This window comes from Peromyscus californicus, unplaced genomic scaffold, assembly GCF_007827085.1.
Source record: "Peromyscus californicus insignis strain IS unplaced genomic scaffold, ASM782708v3 Scaffold_3__1_contigs__length_106647218, whole genome shotgun sequence".
In the NCBI taxonomy this organism is placed as follows: Eukaryota; Metazoa; Chordata; class Mammalia; order Rodentia; family Cricetidae; genus Peromyscus; species Peromyscus californicus.
In genome coordinates this window covers 35074045-35099368 of record NW_026294551.1, presented here as the reverse complement: position 1 = coordinate 35099368, position 25324 = coordinate 35074045, and the positions used below count along the sequence as shown (strand labels likewise).

At 49.8% G+C, this 25324-nt stretch overlaps 1 protein-coding gene and 1 long non-coding RNA gene across 5 annotated transcripts; one reads left to right on the top strand and one right to left on the bottom strand.

Moving 5' to 3' along the window:
- Nucleotides 1-336: 336 nt before the first annotated feature.
- Nucleotides 337-4158, bottom strand: LOC128121236 (uncharacterized). Its single transcript, XR_008222121.1, has 2 exons — nt 3464-4158; nt 337-1176 (listed from the first exon to the last, which is right to left on the bottom strand). It is a non-coding gene; the product is annotated as an uncharacterized LOC128121236 (long non-coding RNA).
- On the top strand, nt 1543-24515 carry Mtmr4 (myotubularin related protein 4). 4 transcript variants are annotated; one of them, XM_052755680.1, is made up of 19 exons: nt 1543-1563; nt 2859-2897; nt 6751-6840; nt 7141-7257; nt 7976-8058; nt 9876-10036; nt 10151-10247; nt 10441-10554; nt 12132-12328; nt 12575-12703; nt 13232-13343; nt 13840-14035; nt 14272-14457; nt 14536-14706; nt 14846-15000; nt 18719-20099; nt 21613-21723; nt 21959-22047; nt 22278-24515. In XM_052755680.1, exons 2-19 carry the CDS (start codon nt 2895-2897, stop codon nt 22453-22455), a joined length of 3570 nt encoding a protein of 1189 aa, XP_052611640.1. In that variant the 5' UTR covers nt 1543-1563; nt 2859-2894; the 3' UTR covers nt 22456-24515. The 4 variants fall into 4 exon arrangements, with proteins under 4 accessions (XP_052611640.1, XP_052611638.1, XP_052611639.1 ...); XM_052755678.1 differs by lacking the exon at nt 1543-1563 and adding an exon at nt 1648-1735; XM_052755679.1 differs by lacking the exon at nt 1543-1563 and adding an exon at nt 1776-2507.
- Nucleotides 24516-25324: the final 809 nt, after the last annotated feature.

The window sequence follows — 25324 nt, the reverse complement described above, 5'->3', positions numbered from 1 at the left end:
GTGTGTCTCTGTATCTTTGCCATCTCCTGGATATAAAGCTCCTATGAGTCAGTTTGAAAGGCTGATACTGGTTCCTGGCTTTTAGTAGGAAACCGAAGGAGGGGAAGAGTTTCCCCTTCCCTTGGAAAGTTCACTCTGCTTACATTCTATTCTGACTCCATTATCTGGGCCCCAAGCCTCCATGTTTCCCACACACAACACCTTCATTTTGTAGCTGCTCTTGGGAAAACAAGAGCACGGCAACCTCCAACTTCCTGCACCCCCCCCCCCCCAATTCGGATAAATAGATCTGCAGAATTAAGCTCTAAATTCCAGGAAGCTTTCGGTACAGCACTGAACAAATGCGGAGGGTCCTGTAATTAAAGACTTAAGAGCCGCCACAGAAAACACATCACTGTCCCCAAGGAGTTTAGGATCAAGCTTCTGTTAGGTTGCAGACCCTGGTTCTACATCCTGGGGCTGAAACAGTGAACTCAGGCGAGGTTTCTGTTTTCCTATGACTTCTAACTGTACCAAAAGTTCCAGTGCTTTAGAAACTACCACACGGGAGGACACTAGCCTGATTTCTAAGTGCTCAGCCCCACTCTAGAACTTAGGATTATCTGTTGAGAATCAGAATCTTTTTTCCATTTCTGTTTGGTTAGTAGTAGCGCGGGTCACGCAGACCTCCAGCAGTCACCCTCCGTCCTGTGGCTGGCTCCGGGTGCCTGCGAGTCTTGTCCCTCCACCCCTTTAACAGACTGAGAAGCCGCAGTTAGCTAATGGCAGTCAGACCCACTTCTCCTCTCTCGGCTGAGAGATCTTTTCTCAGGACTGGCGGCCAAGATGGGTCTCGAAGGGCGGCAAGGTCGGTCGTCGATAAAAATCGGAGGCTGCAGAAGAACCTGTCCAGACACGCGAGAGAAAACGCCAGCGCCAATGAGAGAGTTCCTTATTCCTATCCTTCCAGAAGGGTCTTTCTCAAGTGTTGCTTTTCCATAGCTTCAACGGTCCATCATAAACCCAGCTCTTCTCTTTCGCGGACTAAGACATTTTTCCTGAAGGATTTTCTTCTCCATCGACCGGGGGGATGGAAAATAAGGAAGTAATGGAGCTGAAGGAGGACTGGGAAGGGACATGAAACGGAATCTAGTCCTTCCCCTTTCCTAGCCGGCGTGCTTTCCTCCCGTTCTTGCACTATTGGAGCGAAACAGAAACACGACTGAATTAAAACGCGGGGCCACGGGGAAGTCATTTGAGAACCACCTCTAGGGCTCCGTCGTCACCGGAAGTGACTGCAAAACCTGCCCTGCATTGTCCCGCCCTCCAGTTGCGCTACCAGTAGGCGACGGGGCCGCCGTACTTCCGGTCCCCGGAGCCGTAGTCTGCAACCCCTCTTACTCCTCTCCTATTGGCTGCCATAGGGACGCGCTGTGATTTCCTATTGGCCGCGTCGTTCCTCTGGCGCCAAGCCTCCTCCCTCCGTACTGTCTGGTCTCTGGGTGCCGGATAGGTTACAGGCTGAGAGGGCGTCTGCCCACCGGGCCAGTGAGCAGCGTGCAGAGTGAGGGCGGCGGCTGCGTGGTAAGGCCGGGCGGAACTTCGGGTGGCCATTGGCCAGGGCGGGTAGAGGCTAGAGATACGATTGGTTGGGGAGAAGGGACCGTGGTGGGGTTCGAGCTGCGCGGCCTCAGCAGCTGCGGGAGACGGAAGTGGTGAGAGCGCGGCTTTGGAGGGTCGGGCGGACGCCGCCTGGGTGAGTCACTGTACCCCGTGCACTGCCAGCCTGGGAGCCACAACGACCAAGTGCTGCCCGGCCCTCACCGGCTCTCCCGAGTCCCGCCTTCTGTCATTTGGGGCTCCGCCTCCGAGCCTCTAGCCCCGCCCCTAGAACCTGGGCACCTGGGATCTCCTGCCAGCCTGGCCCGTCCCCCTACCCCAAGACCAGATTCCCTAACTGGGGGAACCCGGGGCCTCCTGGGCCTGGTCCTTGTCGCTCCCTTCCTCTCTCCGTCTCTCAGGCTGCGTGCCAGTGAGCCGTGAGGCAGCACCTCCGGCTGGCCGCTTGCGGGCTCCCCCGTGAGGGAGGGAAGGTTGGTAGGATCACAATGGAGGCTTTAATCGCTGTAGCCTCCTGTGGGACTCTGCTGCACACCCCACACCCCCCCGAGCATGCCAAACATGAAGGAGTGTCAGTGAAGCTCGGGCCTGGCTCCCCAAGGGGAGCCAGGAGGCCTTAACTTGAAATACTTGTTAATTCGACCCATTTGACAGATGTTGACTCCCTGGCCGGGCTGGCCCGATTCTGCTCCCATTATGCGGTCTCCTCCCTATAACCTTCATCTACTTGGTCTCAAGTATGCTCAGCGGGACCGGGCCAACCCTGCTGCTCTTTTATCACTGGTTGTGGTCCTCTCTTGTCCTCTGCTCTGGACTCTGCCCCCAATAACAGGTCAGGTGGGTGCTACTCCTAGACTCAGAGACTGGCCGGACAGCCCTGTGGATTCATGCCCCTACCAGGGCCAAAAGTGAGTCCCAGTTGCGCAGTCTTTGTCTCTTCGGAGTTGGCATTTCTTCTCTTTTGTAAAGAGCAGGGTTTGGAGTGCTCTGCTTCTGGGTGTGGAATCAGAACGATTGAGTTCCGCTGAGTAAACGGGGATGCTTCTTATTCCTGCTCCCGAACTTTAGTGGTGGACTTCACAGCGCGGGATCAACTTGTTGCTTCTCCCTTTGCCTGATTGGTGTGGCGGCTTGTTGAGAGTCTGGGTCCTCTGTGACAGAGGAAGATGAGTGGTAGAGAAGTTCAGGGGTAAACCTGTGACATTTGATTCCATGGTGATGTTAATGGTGCCCTTCACTCTTGTATTCTGTCTCTTTAGTGACAAGCAGGCAGCCAGGACCCTCGCCAAGGTAGAATGGTGAGTACTCCTATTTCCTCATACCAATGTGTATAATCTTGAGTCTGTCCCTGGGAAGCTGCCCCACCTCTCTGGATCCTAGTGTTCCAGGGTACTCGGTTCACTTCCTAAGCAGGTTCATCCGACCTGATAAATTGTTTCTTTTTTTTTTTTTTTCTTTCTGTTTTCTTTTGGTGGTGGGTGTTGTTTTGAGGCAGATTCTAGCTATAAAGCCGTGGCTAGCCTGGTACTAGAAATGTAGCCCGTGCTGGCCTTGAACTTGTGGCAACCCTTCTGCCTCTGTTTCCCAAAGTGCTAGGATTACCAGTGAATGCATGTTGGGCCTTGCACATGGTAGGCAAGTACTCTAATACTGAGCTGTGTATCTAGTTTATGGTTTCCTAGGATTGAAAAAAAAATCAGGCAGTATACAGTACTGGCCTAGCAGCTTACAGTTTCTCTGTATGTGTTAGGTCATGGCCTCCCTGTGCTCACAGACTACTCGATCTCCTCGTGTTTTTCCCGGGTCCTGGTTAAAACTCTCCATATTGCTGTCTAAAAACAAAACAAACCCAAATTTTTCTTACCTTAAGATTCCTGAGCTTGAGGGCGTGGTGGCACAGGCTTTTAGTCCCAGAACTTGGAGGCAGAGGCGGGTGAATCCGCGTGAATTCAAGGTCAGCCAGGTCTATGTAGTGAGTTCCAGGACTATGTAGAAAGACCCCATGTCTTAAAAAAAAAAAAAAAATCAGATCCCTGGTGAGTCTCATGAATACATTGTTGGCTCTGTGCTAGAGTGTGACTCCACCTAGATTGTAGGCCTTACCCAGGTCCCAGGTGTTGCTGTCTACTAAGCTCCTACAGATGACAGCTTGCTGAATATCTCCTCGGACAGCATTCTGAAGGCATCCAGAATATCATTGGGGTGGTGCATCACAACCCCGAGAAATTCTCAAGTTGAGGAAATTCCTTAATTCCCCCTGGAGAGCTAGGACTCCACCATTAAGATGAGGAAGAGGTGTGGGCAGCCTTTTCCAGGAAAGACTCGCCCTTCGACTGCATCTCTTCAGTTTCTTTCAGGGGTCACAGTTAGCCCAGGCGCTTTTCAGAAAGCCTACCGCTGATCCAGCTCCCACCAACTGATCTCGCGCCTTCTTTTCCATTTGGTGGTACACCGAAGGGTATGCGCTTCAGGGTTGGCCTCACCTACTTAATCTAGCACCAGCACTTAATACCTTAAGCGAAATTCACTCTTTCCCTTAAGCCTAAAGACTCACATCCCAGTGAAACGGGATGGAGGTTTATTTCTTGGAGAGTTAGGGTAATGCTTGACACTGCTGGGCATTATTGTAAGGACTTAATAAAAATGTCAGGTTTTTGTATTCATCCTGGTCCCCCCAAACAAAGACTTGGTTTCTGAAAGTTACCAGGTACGAGAAGTTTAGGAGCTCCTCCCGTTCCTTTTGGAAACATTCAGCCCTTATCACTCACTACTCCTTATTCTTTGGCTCACTACCCAGCTCCATTCATTCTCCCTACTCCTGGGTTTTGAGTTTTGTTTTCCTTATAGTTTCAGGGGTCCATAATCCCAGTTCTTTTCTCAGATTAAGAAGTTCTTCCAGAAGGATTTTCTTTTCCATTGCCCAGGGCATGGAAATCAAAGGAGAAATAGAATTAAAGGGGAAGGGCCGGGGAGGGCCGTGAAATAAAAAAGGGTTTCCCTTACAGAAATGTGGAATGACCACTAAGATAACACCAGACCAACATTCCTTTTAGAGGACAAGAGTTTAGTGTAAGCTGGGTAGTGGAGGAGGGCCAGTGAACCGAGCATAGGTGGGTGGTGGTTTCGGAGGGAGAGAAGGCAGGTTTGGGCTGTCAAGAACATGGGGTGAGCTCCATCTTGGGATCCGCAGCAAGCGAAGAGGGAGCTCCGGGAGAAGAGAAGAGGGTGGGAAATGTATGACAAGAAGGGTTTGGGTAGCACACCTGGAAAAATGGGAAATGAGAAGGTGTGGGCGGACTCGCTTCCCCTTTCTGAGCAGTCCCCGGGCGGTCCCTCGGCCCATTCTAGAATGTCCCTAGAAGTCCGGGAGTGGGGGGTTGTCGCCCTCGCCGCCGCCCCCGCGGGAGGAGCCAGGGCGGCGGGCGGGGCCCCGAGAGCCGCTCCGCTCCGCCTCCGCCTCCACCTCCCGGCGGCGGCGTCCTGGGCGCTCCTGTCGCCGGGCTCCCCTCCCTTCCGCGCTCCTGCCGGAGGGCGGAGCCGGGCCCGCTCCATTGTGGAGAGGAGGGGAGAGGCGCGCGGGAGCAGAGGCTGGGTCCCGGCGCCAGGGCGCTCGCTTCTGGCCGCGGCTGCATCTGGCGGGCCCCGCAGCCGGGATGCAGCGGGCGCCCAGGGCTGGCGGGCAGCGCAGCGGCTCCGGGGACATGTGCGCTGGCCCAGACAGCCCGCGACCATGAGCCTGACCGCCCGCGTCTCCTGCTCCATGCTTAGCTGCTTCGTAAGTGCCAGGCCTGTCCTGCCAGGGCCTGGGGCGGGGGTTGGGGGGGGGGTGCTCAATGCATGCTGTACCCACAGCCCCGCCCAAGGACCCCGGCACGACCTCAAACCTTAGGGGCAGGGGAGACGGCTTAGCTCTTTTCTCTCTCAGACTTGCTTCAAGAAAGCGGGTGGGTACTGGGGATTGTAGAAGGCCAGGGATGATAATTCTGTGATTCCTTCTGGCTCTGCAGCCACTGCCCTTGACTGCAGATTTTCAGGCCCCGCCCTGCAGGGGTACATCCCATTACCTCCTCCTCTCCATCTTGGTCCCACCCGCTACATCCTTGCTTGGGGATGTAGGATGTGTCTAGTAGGCTGTGTGGGATGTTAGGGGGCTGAACGAGGAGCTTAGATGTTTGTGAGCTGTCTCTAGGTCTCCAGTCCCCTCCCCCTCACACACTCCATCGTTCACCTGACATACCAGTCTTTTCTCCTTGACTGTCCCCCAGACAGCCTCCCTCTCCATCTTCCCTGCCTCTGCAGGGTTCTGTATCTCTGAATCATTCCCAGTCTTCCCCTCCTCCCCTCTGGCTAATGCTCCTTCCCAGCTTCCCCCATCTGTCCTCTCAGATGTCGTGTCCCCCCCCAACACCCCCCCCCCCCGAGGTGTCTGCCAGGCCTCCTCTCTCCCCTGGCTGTCCTTGGGTCTCCTGCTTCCTCTCTGAGCATGGATTCCCTCGTTTCTTCTCCCTTGGTAGTTGGGAGCAGAGTGACTTCTCCTCACTGTGGGTATTCCTTAGGAATTCCCCTCGGATCAGCAGGCGGGCCGGTTGCTTGGCACTTGGCGGGTAGTGGGGGCTTGTCAGGAGCGTGAGCCCAATGGGAAGATAAGCTCAGCTCCAAAACACATCTTTCTTTTTGAAGGCATTCACAAAGGCCCTCTAGAGGCATGGGACTGAATCCCCCCCAACCTCCTCCTCTTTGTCTCCACCCACCAGGTTGATGCTTGAATGGCTGGAGGGGCCTGATTTCCTTTCTCTCTCTAGCCAGCTACATACCTGACCCCTGTTCCTCAGGTGTCCTTCCGGGTCCTGGTCCTGTCTTGTTCTGACATGAGTCTTCTTTGATTCCCCCCTCCCTCACAGTTTTTGCAATGTTGGTTCTAAGAAGCCTAACCAGTACAGATCCCCAGCTCCTCCTTGGCTACCCTTCTGTTTCCCTGAGAACCCCGCTATGTCACCCTGCCTCTAGCCAAGCCGGCTCCTTCCCTCCTCTGGGAACCAGAGCCTTTCCGTATGTGGTGAGGAGCGCGTCTCTGGGCTGGTAGAGGAAGAGAGTGATGAGGCTCGGGAGCCACGTGGGGTCTGGCAACTCAAGGTTATGGTCTCCCTGCAGGGTGAGGAGGGCCCCCCCAGCCTGGAGTACATCCAAGCCAAGGATCTGTTCCCCCCCAAGGAACTCGTGAAGGAGGAGGAGAACCTTCAGGTAAGGAGGAACAGGAGACTCAGGGCGGGAGCGGCCTCCTGCCCTGTTAGGGCTCTCGACTCCCGAATCTTTAGAGGATCTCCAGATCTCTGGCCTCCTCTCCTAGGTCTCCGAGGGGAGCGGGGGTGTGTGTTTGTCAGCCTGTGCATTAGTGGAGCCTTCGGCCTCAGGGAAGGAGAGGCAGCTTTCCTGGACAGCTGATGACTTGACTTCTGACTCTCCTTCGTTATCCACCTTTTTCTGAGGGCAAAGACAGGGAGAGACTGGCTTTTGGCTGAGGCTTCCTCTGACCTTTGACAGGTACCCTTCACGGTGCTTCAGGGTGAGGGAGTGGAATTCCTGGGCCGGGCGGCTGACGCCCTCATTGCCATCTCCAACTACCGGCTGCATATCAAGTTCAAAGACTCTGTCATCAACGTGAGTTCTTGTCTTGTCTTCCGAACCCCAGTGTGCTTCCAAGTGGTATTGTTCCAATTCCCTACCTGATTATGTCTCTAAAAACAGTTGGGATTCCCTTCTCGTTGGCTTTGGTATTTCTTGCTTCATTCCTCTGCGTACAAGTTTGTGTGTCTCTCTTCCTCCCTTTCTTTCTTTTATCCTGTTGGGCCCCACCTCCTTTAAAGATTTATTTTTATCTTACGTTGATTTGTGAGTGCCTGCATGCATGTATGTATATGCACCATGTGCGTGCCTAGTGCCTTAGGAGACCAGATGAGGGCATCGAGCTGGAGTTCCAGGGGGTTGTGAGCCACCATGTGGGTGCTGGGAACTGAACCCAGGTCCTCTGCAAGAGCAGCAAGTACTGCTAACCATTGGATTACCTCTCCAGCTCCCGGTGCAGGCTTTTCCAGGAGTGTGGTAACTGGCATTATTAGAAGAGCAGAGACTTTGGAACCAGGCAGATTTGGCCTTATCTTGCATTTCCACTTCCGTGTCACCTTGGACAGTGATGATGTCCTCCTTATTGAATCAAATCACCCGCCTTCCGTGTTATTTGGTATTGACTGGTTCCATGTGTGAAGCACCTGGCATCGTTACCAGGCCCCCTCAGCAGCTGCTGACTCCCTTCTCTCCATTAGTGGGTCACCTTCCAGGCCAGGGTGTATCTGAGCCTCGGTCTGCTCCTCCACTGCAGGTGCCTCTCCGAATGATTGACAGTGTGGAGAGTCGGGATATGTTCCAGTTGCACATTGCCTGCAAGGACTCCAAAGTGGTGAGGTGAGCACGATGGGGCCTCGTTCACGTTCTCTGACCCTGGTCTTGTGCAGACCTCTCTCCTGCGCGCACCTTTGGAGCAAGAGAGGAAAGATACACCATTCCCTTTGCCCACTGAAGGAAAAAGTAACAATTCCGTCCCCTGTTCTTAGTTGGAAGGTCAACTTGCTAACCCATTCTGTTTTGACCTGAAATAAAATGGGCACGTTATTTAGCCGATGGAGCAAGCCATCGTGAGGATTCCTTGAGGTAATGCGTATGAGCGCCTGGGTCGGCGTCTGGCACAGAGCTCTCATTTCCGTAACCTAAGTTTGTTGAGCAGTCTGCGCCACACAGTTTAGGTGCTGCAGACGCAGCGAAGCACTCACAAATATTCTGCCCTAAAGATCTTATACTCTAGGGGGAGGCACTAACAATAAATAGTGAAATACTTTAAATAATGCTGAGTGTAAAATTAAAAATAAAATCAAGGAGGGCTTTAGCAGGTTATAACTTTAAACAAGTGACCGGAGAAAGTTGCATAGATAATGCGTGTTTGCGTCAGGACCTGAGGAAAGTGACCGAGCAGGTATTTGAGGGAAAGGTGTGCCAAAGGGCAAGTTGAGTGCAAAGGTTCTGAAGTGGGTGTGTACCTGTGCCTGCACATCGGAGGAATGGCGTGGTGCTAGTGTGGCTGGACGGAGTACACGTGGGGGAGGGTAGAGGGATCTAAGGCACCAGAGCAACGGGCAGGGGTTGCGGTGACTGGTGTCGGCTTTGACTTTGAGGACACTGAGAAATCCTTGGAGGCTGTTGAGCAAAGGAGCCATGCGATTTATGGGCTCGCCCTGGCTGTTACATTGAAGCCTGGTGGAAGAAAATGGGGACAAGGCCAGGGCTGCGGCTGCGGGCCTAGTTAGGAAGCTGTTACAGCTGATGAGGTGAGAGGTGATGGTGCCCTGCCGAGGTTCGAGAGTGGTCAGGTGCTGGCTGTGCTCTGAAGGTTGAGATGACAGGACTTGCCCTAAGTTGGCTATGAGAGGAAGGGGCTGGTCCAGTATTGAGAAGGAAGCCCAGGTGAGGGCCTGCCATGTACTGAGGCCTCTGGCAGACTCGTGGGAATCCATCCTGTTCTTTCCCTTTATGAAAACCAGAGTTGCTTACGGCAGACTTACCATGAAGGTGTGCTGCTTGGAACCTCTACTCCATCCTCCAGGCACATGGGGAGTCAAGAGAGGAGAGACCGTGTGGCAGGGAGTAGGCTGGGGAGGCTTCCAGGAGGAGGTGGGACTGAAGCTCTTTAAATTTCAGGAGGGTGGCCGGGCGGTGGTGGCGCACGCCTTTAATCCCAGCACTCGGGAGGCAGAGCCAGGCGGATCTCTGTGAGTTCGAGGCCAGCCTGGACTACCAAGTGAGTTCCAGGAAAGGCGCAAAGCTACACAGAGAAACCCTGTCTCGAAAAACCAAAAAAAAAAATTTCAGGAGGGTGTAGCTAGGCAGAGGAGGCATTGTGAACCAAGGGGAAAGAACAAGCAGATAAGAATGCTGAGAGCGGGACTCGTGCCTCCTGGGGAGGTGACTCTGGCTGCTGTGGTGGCCATAAGCTTTGCTAGGAGACCTGGTGAGGCCTCATCAGAGGGAACGAGTGTGTCTGAAGAGACGCTTGTGGGAAGAGACAGCTGCTCTTAGGGCCTGTGTCTACCCCAGGGTCAGTGTCAGCCCCTCCCCTCCTGCTGCCGCAGCCTCCTTTCCTCGCAGTCCTTGTGGCCGTGTTTCTGACTCTCGGTCCCGTGGCGGATCTACCCCTTGCCTCATCCGAGCCTGTGGCTTCTTGCCGGCAGGTGCCACTTCTCCACCTTCAAGCAGTGCCAAGAGTGGCTCTCAAGGCTAAGCCGGGCCACAGCAAGACCTGCCAAGCCCGAGGATCTCTTTGCCTTTGCCTACCATGCCTGGTGCCTGGGGCTGACTGAGGAGGAGCAGCACACCCACCTGTGCCAGCCAGGTGAGGCCAGGCCGTTTGCTCGGGGAATCTGCTGCTCAGCCCACATCCTCATCCCTCCTCCACCCCTGGACATTGGTGCTCGGGGAAGCTGACAGGCTGGGGGATGTGTTGCAGGAGAGCACATCCGATGTCGGCAGGAGGCAGAGCTCGCCAGGATGGGTTTTGACCTGCAGAACGTCTGGAGAGTCTCGCATATCAACAGCAATTACAAGTGAGGGTGCAGGGCTTGGGTCTAAAACACAGTCCATACCCGAACTTTCTCTGTGTTTAGATTAACTGTGGTGGCTATAGCTTCTGGGTCCATGAGGGAGGAGGGCTTAAATTGTCCCTGTTGTCTCAAAGCCATCCCCTGGGATTGTTATTCCGTATTTAGATCAAGACACCCTCCCCCCATCTTTTCTCAGGCTGTGCCCTAGTTACCCCCAGAAGCTGCTGGTTCCTGTGTGGATCACTGATAAAGAGCTGGAGAATGTGGCTTCTTTCCGATCTTGGAAACGCATCCCTGTTGTCGTGTACAGGTGAGGCTGTATGGAGTAGGAAGTACGAGGCCACTTTTTGTGCAGCTAGAAATCAAAACCTGTGGTTTTCCCGGTGTGGTGGCGCACTCCTTTAATCCCAGCACTCAAGAGGCAGAGGCAGGGTGATCTCTGAGTTTGAGGCCAGCCTGCCTGCCTGGTCTACAAATCGAGTTTCAGTACAGACAGGGCTATTAAACAGAGAAATCCTGCCTTAAAAAGCCAAAGGGAAAAAAAAGATAGATTTGGGGCAGTGAGTGGAGAGGAATTGGCCCCTTGTAGGGAAATGACTGAAGTTATTTTAAAATAAGAGTCTTCAGGGCCAGAAAGCTGGCTTGCTTTTGCCGAGGACCTGGGTTCAGTTCTCAGCACCCACAGCAGGTTACAACCATCAGTAGCTCCAGGGGATATGACGGATATGACATCCTCTTCTGGCTTACACAGGCACATACATGGTACATATACATATGTTCCTGCAAAACACTGATACACATAAAAACAAACAAAATAGCTGGGTGGTGATGGCGCACACCTTTCATCCCAGCACTCGGGAGGCAGAGGCATTCGGATCTCTGTGAGATCGAGGCCAGCCTTGTCTACAGAGCAAGTTCCAGGACAGCCAGGGCTACACAGAGAAACCCTGTCTTGAAAAGCAAGAAAAACAAACAAACAAGCCAGAAATCTTTTTAAAAGAAGAACCTTAGGTACAATCTCAGATTTTTTTTTCCCCACCCAAAGATGAAGCTTTAGGGAAATTGTTTTTTGTTCGTTGGTTTGGGGGTTTTTCTTTTCCCTTAGTGTATATGGAAACTACTGTATTTACTAAGAGGTTGGCAAGCTGGCCTGAAGACCAAATCAAGCCTGTACCTTATTTCATGAGGGTAGGGTTTTTCTTTCTTTAAAGACCCGATCTCACTAGGTGTCCAAGTACCCTTCTGCCAGCCATTCTCTTGCCTCTCCAGAGTGCTGGAGTTACAGGCATGTGTCAGCATATCCTGTTTTGGGGTTATTTATTAATACATGGCAGAGGTTGGTTATGACTTACAAAGTCAGAAATCTTGGCTGGTTCTTTCGTGGAAAGTTGGCCAGTTTCTATGTCAGAATGTAAGTAAATAAACTTTGTATGATGACATACATTTTTAATCCCAGCACTCTGGAGGCAGAGGCAGGTGGATCACTGTGAATTTGAAGCTAACCTGGTCTACCCAGTGTGCTCTGGGCCAGCCAGGGCTACATAATGAGATCCTGTCTCAACAAATTTAAATAGACTGAGACAGGTAGTAACCATGAGGGTTAGAGGTTTATGTTCTTAACTCAGGCTTGTTCTCTTGGTGCAGATTTGAACCTGGAGCAGGTGCTGTGCAGATTTGATGAGTCAAGGTCACAATGGGAATACGGGAGCCAGTTCAGAAAAATGTGCTCGAGAGATATCAAGGCTTTTGGTTGCTATTTTCATGACCTGGATATGCTGGTAGCCCGTGCTGGCTCTGGAGACCTTGGTCTGGCCCCATGAGGTCTCTGCAGTAAGCTTCTGGAGGCTTGGAATACCAAGGGCATTATGGTTTCTTCTCTTTTGTCAGACACCTGCGCAACGGGGCTGCCATTGCCCGCTGCAGCCAGCCTGAGATCAGCTGGTGGGGCTGGCGCAATGCTGATGATGAATACCTGGTCACGTCCATTGCCAAAGCCTGCGCCTTAGACCCAGGGACAAGGGCCAGTGGGGCCTCCCTCAGCACTGGGACTAATGATGCCAGTGAGGCATGTGACACTGATTTCGGTAAGGCATGGGTGATACTAGTCCCCCTAGTAATAGGCCCCTACTAGCCTCTGGCTCCCAGAAAGTCCCCAGTGAAACCATGGGAGAAGGATGCCAAAACAGAGTGCCTGGCTCCCTGCCTTTTGGGGGGTGGAGGTCTGAGGGGTCTGAAAAGGCTGTTCCTTTCTTCTGGACTGGGGTGCCCCAAGGCTAGGGTGGCACTGAGTGGCTGGCTGAGCCTGAGCCTTCCTCCTGCTGTGTACTTAGATTCTTCGCTGACCGCGTGCTCTGGGGTGGAGAGCACAGCTGCTCCTCAGAAACTTCTGATCCTGGACGCACGGTCCTATACAGCAGCTGTGGCTAACCGGGCCAAGGGTGGAGGCTGTGAATGTGAAGGTATTGTGATCACTTAGTGTCTGCGGTCGCTGCTCTCGGGCAGCTTTGGTGAGGAGAGGGTTGAGGGCAACTTGCGCATTTGAAAGAATCAAATAGATCTGCTTAGATCCAGGGCCCTGCCACTTACTATCCATGACTGTAAAGTATAAGTTACCTCCTAAGTTTTATTTTCTCATCTGTAAAATCAGGATGATTCACACCTTGAAGTCATCACACTTTGAAAGGTTGTCAGAAAGATTAGCACTTAGAGATACTGTTGTTGACTCAGAGTAGCTGCCATTTGTTGAGAATTTATGTTGTTATCCCTAGTGCTGCTGCTGCTGTCAACATTACAGTTACTGTTTGAGTAGTGGCTCTTGAGTATCCAGAGGTAAAAGGGCAATTCAGAGTGGAAGAGTATGTTTACTATGTTGCCATTCTGGAGTGTTCTGTCCTGCCAGGGGAGCTCTGTGCACGGGGACTGCTCTTGTCTTGAGTAGCTGTTTCCAGGACAGATTTGTATGCTCCACTTTCCTCTCCTGTGTGCAGAGTACTACCCTAACTGTGAGGTCGTGTTTATGGGAATGGCCAACATCCATGCCATCCGGAACAGCTTCCAGTACCTTCGGGCTGTGTGTAGCCAAATGCCAGATCCCAGCAAGTAGGTGTTCCCTTTGAGATTCCATCACCCCTCCAGCCTCATGCCTTGGCCAGTACTGCACATCCTTAGGGATCTGATGGGGAGGTGGGAAGTGGGAAGTTACATAGACTTCAGTGTCTGAGCAGGGCTGGGTCAGTGCACCACTTCCAAGAACACTTCTTCCACGGCTTGAGTGATGCTTTGCTTGGTCATAGGCCATTGGATTCTTTTTTCCTACATCATTGTCCTACCAAACAAAATAGAGAACTGGGAGAAACATGGCTCAGTGTACATGTGACAGTTCGCAATTCCTCTTTTGAGTCTAAGAAGCTCTTACCTCTGCGTGTCTCATTTCCTTATCTTCCTGCCAAATATCTCTTGGCAGAAAGGTCACGAGTTAGACTTCTTGGTTTCAGCCCTCGATGGGGCTTTTGTTGGGTAGAGCTGGCTGAGGTGGCAGAGACACTGTGGTGGCCCCCAACCCTTAGTGATTCCATTTTTCTCTGCTCTTGCACAGCTGGTTGTCGGCACTGGAGAGTACCAAATGGCTGCAGCACTTGTCAGTGATGCTAAAAGCAGCTGTGCTGGTAGCTAATACGGTCGATCGGGAAGGCCGGCCTGTGCTAGTGCACTGCTCTGACGGCTGGGACCGTACGCCACAGATTGTAGCCCTGGCCAAGATATTACTGGACCCGTATTACAGGACCCTGGAGGTACTGAGAAGGGATTGGGAAGAACAAAGGAAGTGGGGGAAGAGGGATGGGGTCAGGCTTTCTGGACGTGTGTTGGGAATGTTTCAGTAGAGGATGTTGGTGCCTCTGAGTCCTCTTCCAGGGTTGGACTTGTTTGTGACTGCCAGCCCCCAGCTCCCAGCTTTGGATAGTCTCCTGGAAAGCTGGACCCCTAGCCCTTCCAGAGTTGCCTTGTGCTGAGACTGGCCATTTTACAGGGCTTCCAAGTGTTAGTGGAGTCTGATTGGCTGGATTTTGGGCACAAGTTTGGAGATCGCTGTGGCCATCAGGAAAATGCAGAGGACCAAAATGAACAATGTCCTGTGTTCCTCCAGTGGCTTGATTCTGTTCATCAGCTGCTCAAGCAGTTCCCTTGCCTGTTTGAATTCAATGAAGCATTTCTGGTAAGTCCTAGAGCCTGTGGCCAGGGTGGGAGAATGGTGTCCCGAGGCCCTCAGGTTCACGTGGTCTGGGTTTCCTAGGTAAAACTGGTGCAGCACACATACTCCTGTCTCTACGGCACATTCCTGGCCAACAACCCCTGTGAGCGCGAGAAGCGCAACATCTATAAGCGGACATGCTCTGTGTGGGCACTCCTGCGAGCTGGCAACAAGAACTTTCACAACTTCCTCTACACACCTGGTTCGGACATGGTAAGGCCGAGCCCTTTTCCTGCCGGAAGTCCTGGAGGGAGAGGAGAGGAGGTGGAGTCAGTGGGAAGAAATGCAGAGCCAGATGTTCAGGGAAGGAAAACACAAGGGCTCTTACGCTAACATTGGGCTGCTTCCCTAGGTCCTTCATCCTGTGTGCCATGTCCGGGCCCTGCACCTCTGGACAGCTGTTTATCTACCTGCATCATCTCCATGCACACTTGGAGAGGAAAATATGGATCTTTACCTTTCCCCAGTGGCTCAGAGCCAGGAATTTTCTGGCCGGTCTCTAGACAGGTGAGAAATTCTTCTTGGTTTCCCTTCTCTTCACAAGGAAAGCAATAATTGCTTCCTATTCCATTCCACCTCAAAGCTTCTTTTTCTTTCTTTCTTTTCTTTTTTCCTAGACAGGGTTTCTTTGTGTAGACTTGGCTGTTCTAGAAGTTAGCTCTATAGGCTAGCCTCTAACTCAAAGAACCACCTGCCCGCCTGCCTCTTCCTCCTGAGTGCTGGGATTAAAGACGTGTACCACTGCCACTTGGCTACCTCAAAGTTTCTTATTTGTTTGTTTACGTTTGTTTATTGGTGTGTGTATGCTTGCACATGTCACAGCATGCATGTGGAGGTCAGAGGACAACTTCCAGGAGTTGGTTCTCTCTTTCCACTCATTGCTTATGAGGCTCGATGACAAACACCTTTTCCCACTGAGTCACCTCGCTGGCCCATGGTCTTTTTTAAGGAGCTATCTATAAACCACTTCCTGGGTCACTTAAGGGAGAAGCTGCCCCTGGACTCGAGGCTAGCCTGGAGTAGACTGTTTCCAAGGTCTTCACTAAGTTAGTTGTTTGCCTTCTTTTTTGGTGCCACTGTCACCTGCTGTGACACAGCCAAGCAAGGGAGAGGAGAATTAAAGAGAAAGGACTAGTCACAAGGGCTTGTGGGAATGCTGCTGATTTTTGTTCGCTGATACGAAGTCTAGGGAAATTGTTCTCAGAAGCAACCTTGGCTATATCCAGTATTAACTTGGAGAAGCATTTCACTCAGAGAAAGAAACTGCCCAGCAGTGGATAGACTTATCTCTGTTAGCAAAAGGCCAGATTTAAAGCAGGCCACTAAAGTTCTCTTCTTGCTGAATATTTGGGGGTAAGAGACTTGGGGACTTCTTGAATTACACTCATAATCCATGTTACTCTTTTTTTTTTAAATATCAAACATTAAAGAAAATGAAGTCTCCATCCTGGTTCTTTTCCTCACAGGTGTTAACACTTGTAGGTGTATATCCAGATGTTTATTTCTTTAGAAACCTCACACACACCTCAGGCCCTCAGGTGCAAGCTCTCCTGGCTCTCTAGGAACAGACTGAAGCAGCCAGTCCTGCCTGGGTGGCACATCTGTTTTGAAATTGTATACTATTTTACAAGTTGTTCTCATTTTGTGTCAGGCTGTCATTCTGTGACAGCACATATAAAGCTGCTTTGTTGTTTTTATTTCCTTCTTAATATTATTTTTTGTAATGCTGGAAATCAAGCCTTGTACACGCTAGGCAGATGTTCCACACTTAGTTACATCCCTAGCCCGACTTGATTGTTTCTCGTGGCTTGAGAGCGGTCCAAAGTTAGGAGTTATTTGTGTGCCCTCTCCACCTCTTTTTGATCATTTCAAGATCCTTACAGGGAATATTTTAGTGAGCATCTGCATGTGTGTAAGTTATGGTAAAACATACATACTATTTGCCATCTAAGCCAATTTGAAGTTCACAGTTAAACTGGGGGCTGTAGAGAGTGTGTTCCTGTTTCTTCCAGAAATTTTCATTTCTAGAAACAAAAGTTGAAAGGATATGTATATTTCATTTGAGATGGTCTCACTATGTCTTTATATAGTAGAGGCTGGCCTTAAACTCATGGGCCTCCTGCATCAGTCTCCTAAATGCTGGGATTACAGGTATGCTCCAAAGTTTATAGAGTACAAATTTCGATATTTGACTATTAGCTGAAGCCTTTTGAAGTTAAAAATCTATTGGCTGAATATTATAAACTATAGCGAAGAGCTTAGCCATCTTAAATTTTTTATTTTAGGATCTTTTGAGCTAAGTCCATTGTCATGGGATAGATTTTAGTGTTTTTCCTTTTCCTCAAACTATGAAGAATATTTTGAAGGGTCCTTTGGGGCTGTTTCACATAGGAAGTTTTTATGAAGAACCAGGCAAGCACCGTGGCTGTTTCTGTTCCCCAGATGTGTTTGTTTAGATGGGGTTTTCTGTGTACTGACACTGGCCCCGGACCCTGGATGCTTTTGCTTTAGTCCCCCCAGTGCTAGGATTACAGGTGTGCGCCACTTTGCTGGGCCATAGTGAGCATTTGAACAGATTTTTAAGTGGACAAATATATGCTTGGGATAAAGGGAATTATGAGTGTAGTAAATGTATTATGGTAGAAAGGACCAGAGGAACAGATATGAGAGATAGTTTTGAAGAAAACAAAAGAAACTAAACTAACTCTGGAGCTGGTGGAGGGTGAGAAGGACATTAGTTTTGTTGTTTTGAGTCAAGGCCTCACTGTGTAGCCCTAGCTGGCCTGGGACCCACAAATCTTCCTGCCTCTGCCTCCTGAGGGCTACGATTGAAGTCAAAGAAATAGAAACATAGTTATTGTAGGCTGTACAGTAGTACAATTGTAGGCATTACAGTGCAGAGTTTATTTTATACATTAAAAAATTATTTTTATTTTATGTGTATGGATGGTTTGGCTACATGCATGTGTGTGTGCCGTGTGCACCCTGGTGCCTGAGGAAGTCAGAAGAGGGCATCAAATTCCCTAGAAATGAAGTTACGGGAGGCAGTGAGCTACAATGTAGGTGCTGGGAACCAAACCCAGGTCTTCCACAAGAGCAGCAAGAGCTCTTAACCACTGAATCATGTCTCCAACTGCATTTTTACTCGTTTGTCAGTGGTGAGATAGCATAGGCAGTGATTATGACCTACTGGCAATGGTGTATCTGGAGAATTTACCACTGAGCTTAGCAGAGGCACGAGGACTAGCCAGCTCTGCTATAGTGTAATTCATTTATAGAAAGTCCCTGGAAAAGAGAAATATATTCAGAAATACAATAGAGATATTTTTAGTAGACTGTGGAAAAGGTTGAAAGTTGGAGAATAAACGTCTAGAGTGCAGAGGATCCAAAGTCTCTTCAGAGTCAATGACAGGTTTACAAGTCTTAAAGTATAAAGATGAGGAGAGTGTTCACACCACCACTAGCAAGGAAAAGTAGAGAAGACACCAATTTGCAGAGAGAGAAGAGATACAGGGAGAATGGGCTTGAAGTATCAGTTGATAGCAGAGGAGGTGTACTACCAGGCAGCCCAAGACGGAAAGAGTTGGATTTAGAGGACTAACTGATGTAAAGAGTTTAGAGGAAATGTTTCTGTAACAACTGTCCTGACTTCCTTTGCTTGTACCTTTTCCCAGACCAACAGTCTCTTCCCCCTGTCTTCCTTCTTCTGTTAAAGTCATTTACCCAGACCAACAGTCTCTCTTCTCCCTGTCTTTCTTCTTCTATTAAAGTCCAACAAGTGGTTTTGTACCTAGTTCAAGTTCTGTGCTTTCTGTGTAGTTGTCCTTGGCTCTGTGGGCTGGCCTTTTGTGGAGCTGGGACTACAAGCTTGTGCCACATCTGGCTGAAGGGAGGTTTTCGACATATGACCTGCAATGGCACGTCGATTAGATGTGATTACTGAAGCGCACGAGAGACAGAACAGGTGCAATGTCTGTGAGCATACATAAGGAATGGGATTCCACCCACAGATGCAAGGACTGACCTTTTACTGTAACACACACGGCAGGGCGTGTGAGCGCAGCTGGAAGGAGCGTGGAGGAGCACACGAGAGGACTTACCCCCAGAGGACTTCGGTTATTTGTAATGTTAAATGTTTTGTCAGATTGGTTCTGGTACTGCTCTGATGACCTAATTGGCAGTGTTTCCCATTTCTGACCTGGTGGGTCTACGTTTGTCATTCCAGGTTACCGAAGACCAGGTCCATGGATGACCTTCTTTCTGCCTGTGACACAAGCAGCCCTCTCACTCGTACCTCCAGTGACCCTAACCTGAATAACCACTGTCAGGAGGTCAGAGGCAGCCTGGAGCCCTGGCACGGCAGTTCTGAAGGCACGGAGACAGTAGACTCGGGGGCAGGAGGCCCACAGCCGGCTGTGGGGGAAGTGGGCCTTCCTCCTCCTCTGCCCAGCAGCCAGAAAGACTACTTGAGCAGTAAACCTTTCAAGGGCCACAAAAGCTGTTCTCTCAATTACAAATTACTTAGTACTTCTGTGCCCTGGGAAATGAAGAACACCACCTCAGAGATCAAAGTCCTGGAAGAGACTAAGGCGCTGGCCGCAGTCCCTCCAGCCCAAGAGGCGCAGAGGACTTCTGATGGCTTAGGGAAGCCACCTGAACCGTGTCCAGAAAAGGAAGCTGTCAGTGCACTCTCTAATTTTTCCAGCAAGGGTGGTGGAGCCTGTGATTTTCCTGAGCTTTCCCAGGATTCCCTGACAGGTACTCCCCAACAGGCCCATCTAGACTCCATGCAGGCTGTGCCCACACGGTGTACTCTAGATCACAGTCAGGGTGGCCTTTGCAACCCACCAAGTGCTGCCAGCCAAACTCCTCAAGAGCCAAATACTGACCTCCTCAGCCAAGATCCCCCTGGGTCTACGGCAAGTATCTCCCGCCAGGAACAGCCTAGTTCAGTGCCGGATCTGATCTACAAGAAGGAAGACGCTGGCAAGAGGGGAAGTAAGAATGGACAGATAGTAGAAAATCCTCGCTTTGGAAAGATGCCGTTGGAGTTGGCCCGAAAGCCAATTTCTCAGAGCCAGATAAGTGAGTTCTCATTTTTAGGGTCGAACTGGGACAGCTTCCAAGGGATGATGACTTCATTCCCGAGTGGAGAGACCACCCCTCGGCGACTGCTTGCTTATGGCTGTTGCAGCAAGAGGCCGAGCAATAAGCATATTCGAGCTGCAGGGCCCTGCTTTGGGGGCCAGTGGGCTCAGAGAGAAGGGGTGAAGTCACCTGTCTGTTCTAGTCATTCCAGTGGACATTGTACAGGCCCAGGAGGAAAGAACAACCGGATGTGGTTGTCTAGTCATCCAAAGCAAGTCTCCAGCACAAAGCCTTCTCTTCTGAGCTGCCCTTCTCCTGTGCCTCCTCTCTACCTGGATGATGATGGACTCCCCTTTCCCACGGATGTGATCCAACATAGGCTACGGCAGATCGAAGCAGGGTACAAGCAAGAGGTAGAACAGCTACGTCGACAGGTTCGAGAGCTTCAGATGAGGCTAGACATCCGTCACTGCTGTGCCCCTCCAGCGGAGCCACCCATGGACTATGAGGACGACTTTGTGAGTACTCACCAGCTGCCACCTGTCCATCCATTTATTCTATCCATTCAGTGTCACTTGTTGAATACTGTCTGTGTGCCCTTCAGGATGAAAGACAAGGAAACACAGCGATGTTCTGAGTGTTAGGATTGGGTAGGCACCAGGTATTATGGAGGTAAAGTGGAGTAAAAAGGTCAAGGAAGGCTCTCCTGAGAAGATACTGAGCTGAGTGCGAAGAATGTGTGATATTTAGCTAGATAGACGTGAAAGGGAGAGCGCATGTTCAGAAGCATGGAGGCATTAGGTGTTCCAGCTGGTATGGCTTAACAAAGGGCTGGGGTGGGGGGGACATATTTGTGTATACTTGCATATACTTTTGTGCTGGGACTGAGAGACAGGTAGTATAAATAGTTGCTAACAATGGAGAATTGAGGATCAGCTTGAGTACCTTTTGATGAGGCAAGTGCGACCCAGAGTAGGAGGCTGGTTAGAACATTTTATTGTATTTTTATTTGTTTATTTGAGACAGGGTTCCTCTATGTAGCTCTGGCTGTCCTGGAACTCGCTTTATAGACCAGGCTGGTCTCGATCTCACTGAGATCTGCCTGCCTCTGCCTCCCAAGTGCTGGGATTAAAGGCGTGTGCTACTATTCCTGGCATGGTTGGGACATTTTAAAACAACCCAGGTAAGGGATAAGGAGGACTACCCAGGCTTTACTGTCCTAGCTGTCTTAAATTCTGACATTGCAGTCCTCAGGGAGCTTCTAGGAACTATCTTGCTGTCTCCATGGATAGTCCCCTTCCATCACTTAAAGTGTTCCCGGTTGTCTGCTGATAGAATAGACAGGACTAGCCAGGCAGTGGTGGCGCATGCTTTTAATCCCAGCACTCGGGAGGCAGAGCCTATGAGTTCGAGGCCAGCCTGGTCTACAGAGCGAGATCCAAGACAGGCACCAAAACTACACAGAGAAACCCTGTCTCAAAAAACCGAAAAAGAATAGAAAGACTAACAGTTTCTTACTGTTCAGGGTAATGTTTTAAATACTCAACCAACTTCTATTTGTAAAGGCCAGATGGCAAGTATTTTTAGGTTGTGTGGGCCAAATAGTCTTACAAGACAACTATTATGTGGCCGCAGTAACACAAAAGCAGCCATACGGAATATGTAATTGAGTGAATATGGCTATGTTCCAGTAAAACTAGATTTATGATAACAGGATAGATTTGGCTTCTGATGTGGCAACACTTAGCTCAGGGTATAACAAGAAATACGGTCTTTCTGTGCTGTGCTCTCACACACTGGTTAACATGATGGTTCTGAGCCAGAATGCTAAGTCAGATGTCCGCTTCACCACTTACCAGCCCTAGTTCTCTGTGACTCACTGTCTTTGTTCTGGACGGTGAGGACAGTACTAATAAAATTCACGACTGTCGTGAGGCATCACATCGGTTTCTGCATGGTAACACACGTAGGACAGTAGCGACACTGGCAAGTGCTGGTGCTGAAGAAGTGACGCTGCCGTCTTTGCTGCAGACATGTTTAAAGGAGTCGGACAGCAGTGACCCCGAAGACTTTGGCTCCGACCACAGTGAGGACTGCCTTTCAGAAGCCAGCTGGGAGCCTGTGGATAAGAAGGAGACCGAGGTACGTGGGGCACATGTGCAGCAGGTACTTCAGTGAGTTACGTTTCCCAGAGATGAGGAGGCACTTGACCTGGGAACCCCGCTCCCCCCACCCATAAATATCATCCTTGTAGGCGAGTATGGCCAGTCATAAAGGCCGTCCTGGCTGTTTTCTCCCGGGCTACTTTCCTAATTGCAATGTTGTTCTTCTCCATTTTGGACATGGACCTGGAATTTTCCCTTGTGCCTTCTGGTAGGTGACTCGCTGGGTTCCAGACCATATGGCCTCACACTGCTATAACTGTGACTGTGAATTCTGGTTGGCCAAGCGGAGACATCATTGCAGGTAAGTTGGGTTTTGTTTTTTTTTTTTGTTTTTTTTTTTGCATTTCATTGTTACTCATAATGTAGGGTACTATGTGTAGAAGGAAACTAAATTAATAGAAAATGGAGATATCTTAATATTTTTGTCTACTCCCAGCCTTTTTATTTATTCATAGAAACCTTTTTAGACCATCATTCATTCTCAGGACACTGATACTTCTGATTAGTTCCTCCCTCTTTGTACTTTGGCAGAAATTGTGGGAACGTATTTTGTGCTGGATGCTGCCACCTTAAGCTGCCCATTCCTGATCAGCAGCTCTATGACCCAGTTCTCGTCTGTAACTCATGTTACGAACACATTCAAGTATCTCGTGCCAGGGAGCTCATGAGCCAACATCTGAAGAAACCCATCGCTACAGCTTCTAGCTGAATGCCAGAGGAGACGATCTGCCCATTTTTAGCAGGTTTGAAGGGAGGATCTGCTTCAGGTGTAGTCTGGAAGGTTCCTTGGTATGGCTCATGAACACAGAGCTCAAAGATACCGTCTTGAGAAATCCTCCTTGGTACCATGTGACTGGAGCAGAGGAATTTGAATTTGGCAGGAGATTTTCTACTGGAGAGACCCTCACTTTGGGGTAATGGTCCTGATCCAGACCCAGAGTCTGGAAGCTTCACACTGAGTTGGTGACTCCAGGTTCCCTCCTGGAGGTCACAAGATGATGATTTCATAAATACTGCCTGGTGCAAAGTGCCCAAACAGCAATAGAAAGGCATAATTACAACCAAACTCCAAGTGATGACGAGACCCATCTCTCCTCCACCTTGAAAAGAGCAGATCATAGTATACAAGATAGAACTTCCCATCCTATTGGAGAAGAACTCCACTCTGTACCTCTGTGCTCTGTGTCTGTGCATGAAGGCTCAGTCTTTGGAGGCACTCCCTCTAGTTGCATTAGTATTGTCTTCCTCTGTGGAGTTTGGTTCAAAGACTGGTTTGGCAAATGGAGGTTTGGATGTATTTTTCACCTGGCTCACTGGCCAGCATCAGCAAATATTCAGTTGCCAGAGGGACAGTTCTAAGGATTGAGACGTTTTTGGAAACAGAGGCAAACTCTGGTGATGTTTAGTTATTTTGAGCTGTGAAGGCAGTTATCACTCTGTTCCGCAGTGGCTGCTCTTGAGGTGCGTGCGCACTGTGAAGAATGAGGAGGGAAAAGCAAAACTATCCTTGTGAAACTCTGCTGAGTGTGCCCTACCCTTTGCACCTGACTTTTCCTAGTTGTCCTGGTGCTAACATGGGAGCTACACCTTGATCCTCCCCTGGCATGAAAATAAAGCAAAGGATTTGTTGTTCCACTGCCCACCTCCCCTGTCGTCTTTCCCTTGGCTGCTGCCTCCTCTGGGTCACACTGCTTCTTATCCTGAACACTTGACACCTTGAGGGTAGAATATAACATTTGGTTTTTACCTCCTAGCATATGCTATTTGGTATGTGAGGGTTTCAGTACAAATGCTGCTGTCTATTTCTGTGCACTTAACAATGGAACCCAAACAGAAAGAAGAAAGCCTTGATACCAAAATTGGGAGTGATGATGTGTCCATTTGGACCAAACATTTTGTTTTGTTTAATTTTGATTTTGTTTTTCATCTTACTATGTACCAGTGGCACTTAACCAAAAGATACAGTAATATAGCCATGTCCTGTGGTTGGGACAGATACAGTCTCCTTGGCTTACAGTGAAAGCGCTAGGACTTCTAGCTCTGTTTTCCTTAATTCATTCATGTAGAAAAGATCGATTGCTTACTCTGTTAAAACCACAGCAGTTGTCTTTCTCACTGCTACCTACCGTCATGCTGCTTTCTAGAAAACATTGTTTTCATTCCAAACTAACCAGAAGCTACATTTAGAATGGGAATTACTGTCCTGACCTTTTCTTCAGTTCTGCAGCAAAGCATCTGTGCTCCGTGTGTACGTGCCATGGATGTATTCTAAAAAGTTTTGGCGTATGTAGGTCAGCCTAGCAGATTTTTTTTTTTTTTTCATTTAAATGGAGCCTGAATAATGGAGATTTTGTGTCTGGGAAATTCCTAGGATCAATGAAAGAGTGACAAACTATTTGTCTCTGATACATAAAAATATTTGAAGCATTTTCTCAATCATTAAAATTGACTGCCAGTCAGGAATGGCTTTTTAATTACCGATTTTCATTGCACTTCACTCTGTTTTCAGGGGGATCGGTAACATTCTGGGAGACTGTATCTGTCTACTTTGTGTGACTGTTTTGAGAGACTGTCCCATCATTGAACAAACTGCATGGCCCTGGAGAGAGATTCTGGGCTTCTGGCTCAGATGCGTTCATCCTTTCAGAGCTGTTGTGGGTGTAAGTGACATGATGTGGCCAAAAACCCAAGCTGTGCAGTTGCGTTGTGACAAACATGCAGTGTGCTGTAAAAACTCAATACAGTTTAAATAAAATCTCTATATTAGTGCTGCTTTGTTGGGTCCTTCTGTTATTTTAGTTTATTGGCGCTGGGATTGAACCTGTGGCCTCATGGATAAAGCACTCCACCACTGGACTAGATTCCTAGCCCTTCATTCTAATTCCTGAGAAAATGTCGTATTCTGAGCTACGTATGACTGTTGTGCGCTGAGTACTTGGTGCTAAAGGCCCAAGGATGAAGGCAAGTTTGAGGCTAGACGGGGCTATATAGCAAAAACAAACTGCTGTACTCATCCGAGTCCCTCTTGTTTTTGTGTTTGTTGACTGCATAAGGAATTTATTCTGTAGGATTCTATCCCCTTTCAAGTGAGGTTCATTTCACTTTCTTGTCTGGGCGATCACAGCTGGCCAGCAAGCACATAGAATTGTTCTAGGGTCTCTTTATTCCCTTCCGCCAGGTACCGTGGGTCTCATCTAATTTGAAGTCAAGTTTTCTTGAGCAAACTTTTTTTTTGAAAACATAGAACAATGCTAGTATATGACAAAATGGATTCATGTACTCTGGTTTCTGTTCCTAAACCCCTCCCCATCGTTTTTATTTGGAGAGAGCAGCAGTTCGACTGTTAGGAAAGACTATGGAGAGAGCCCCTGTTCTCAGGAAGCACTTGGCTGTCTATCACCCAGGCACACTCTGCGTTCTGAATCCCCCCCGGGCCGCCCTGCCCTGCCGAAGCCCCTCCAATCTCGTTGAGGTAACCGGTCCTCTTTCTCCTCAGGAACCACAGTTCCCTGATGAGCTGCCTTCCGGGGGAGGGGGGAGCCCGACAGGCCCGACAGGCCCCCCGAGGGTGGCCCCAG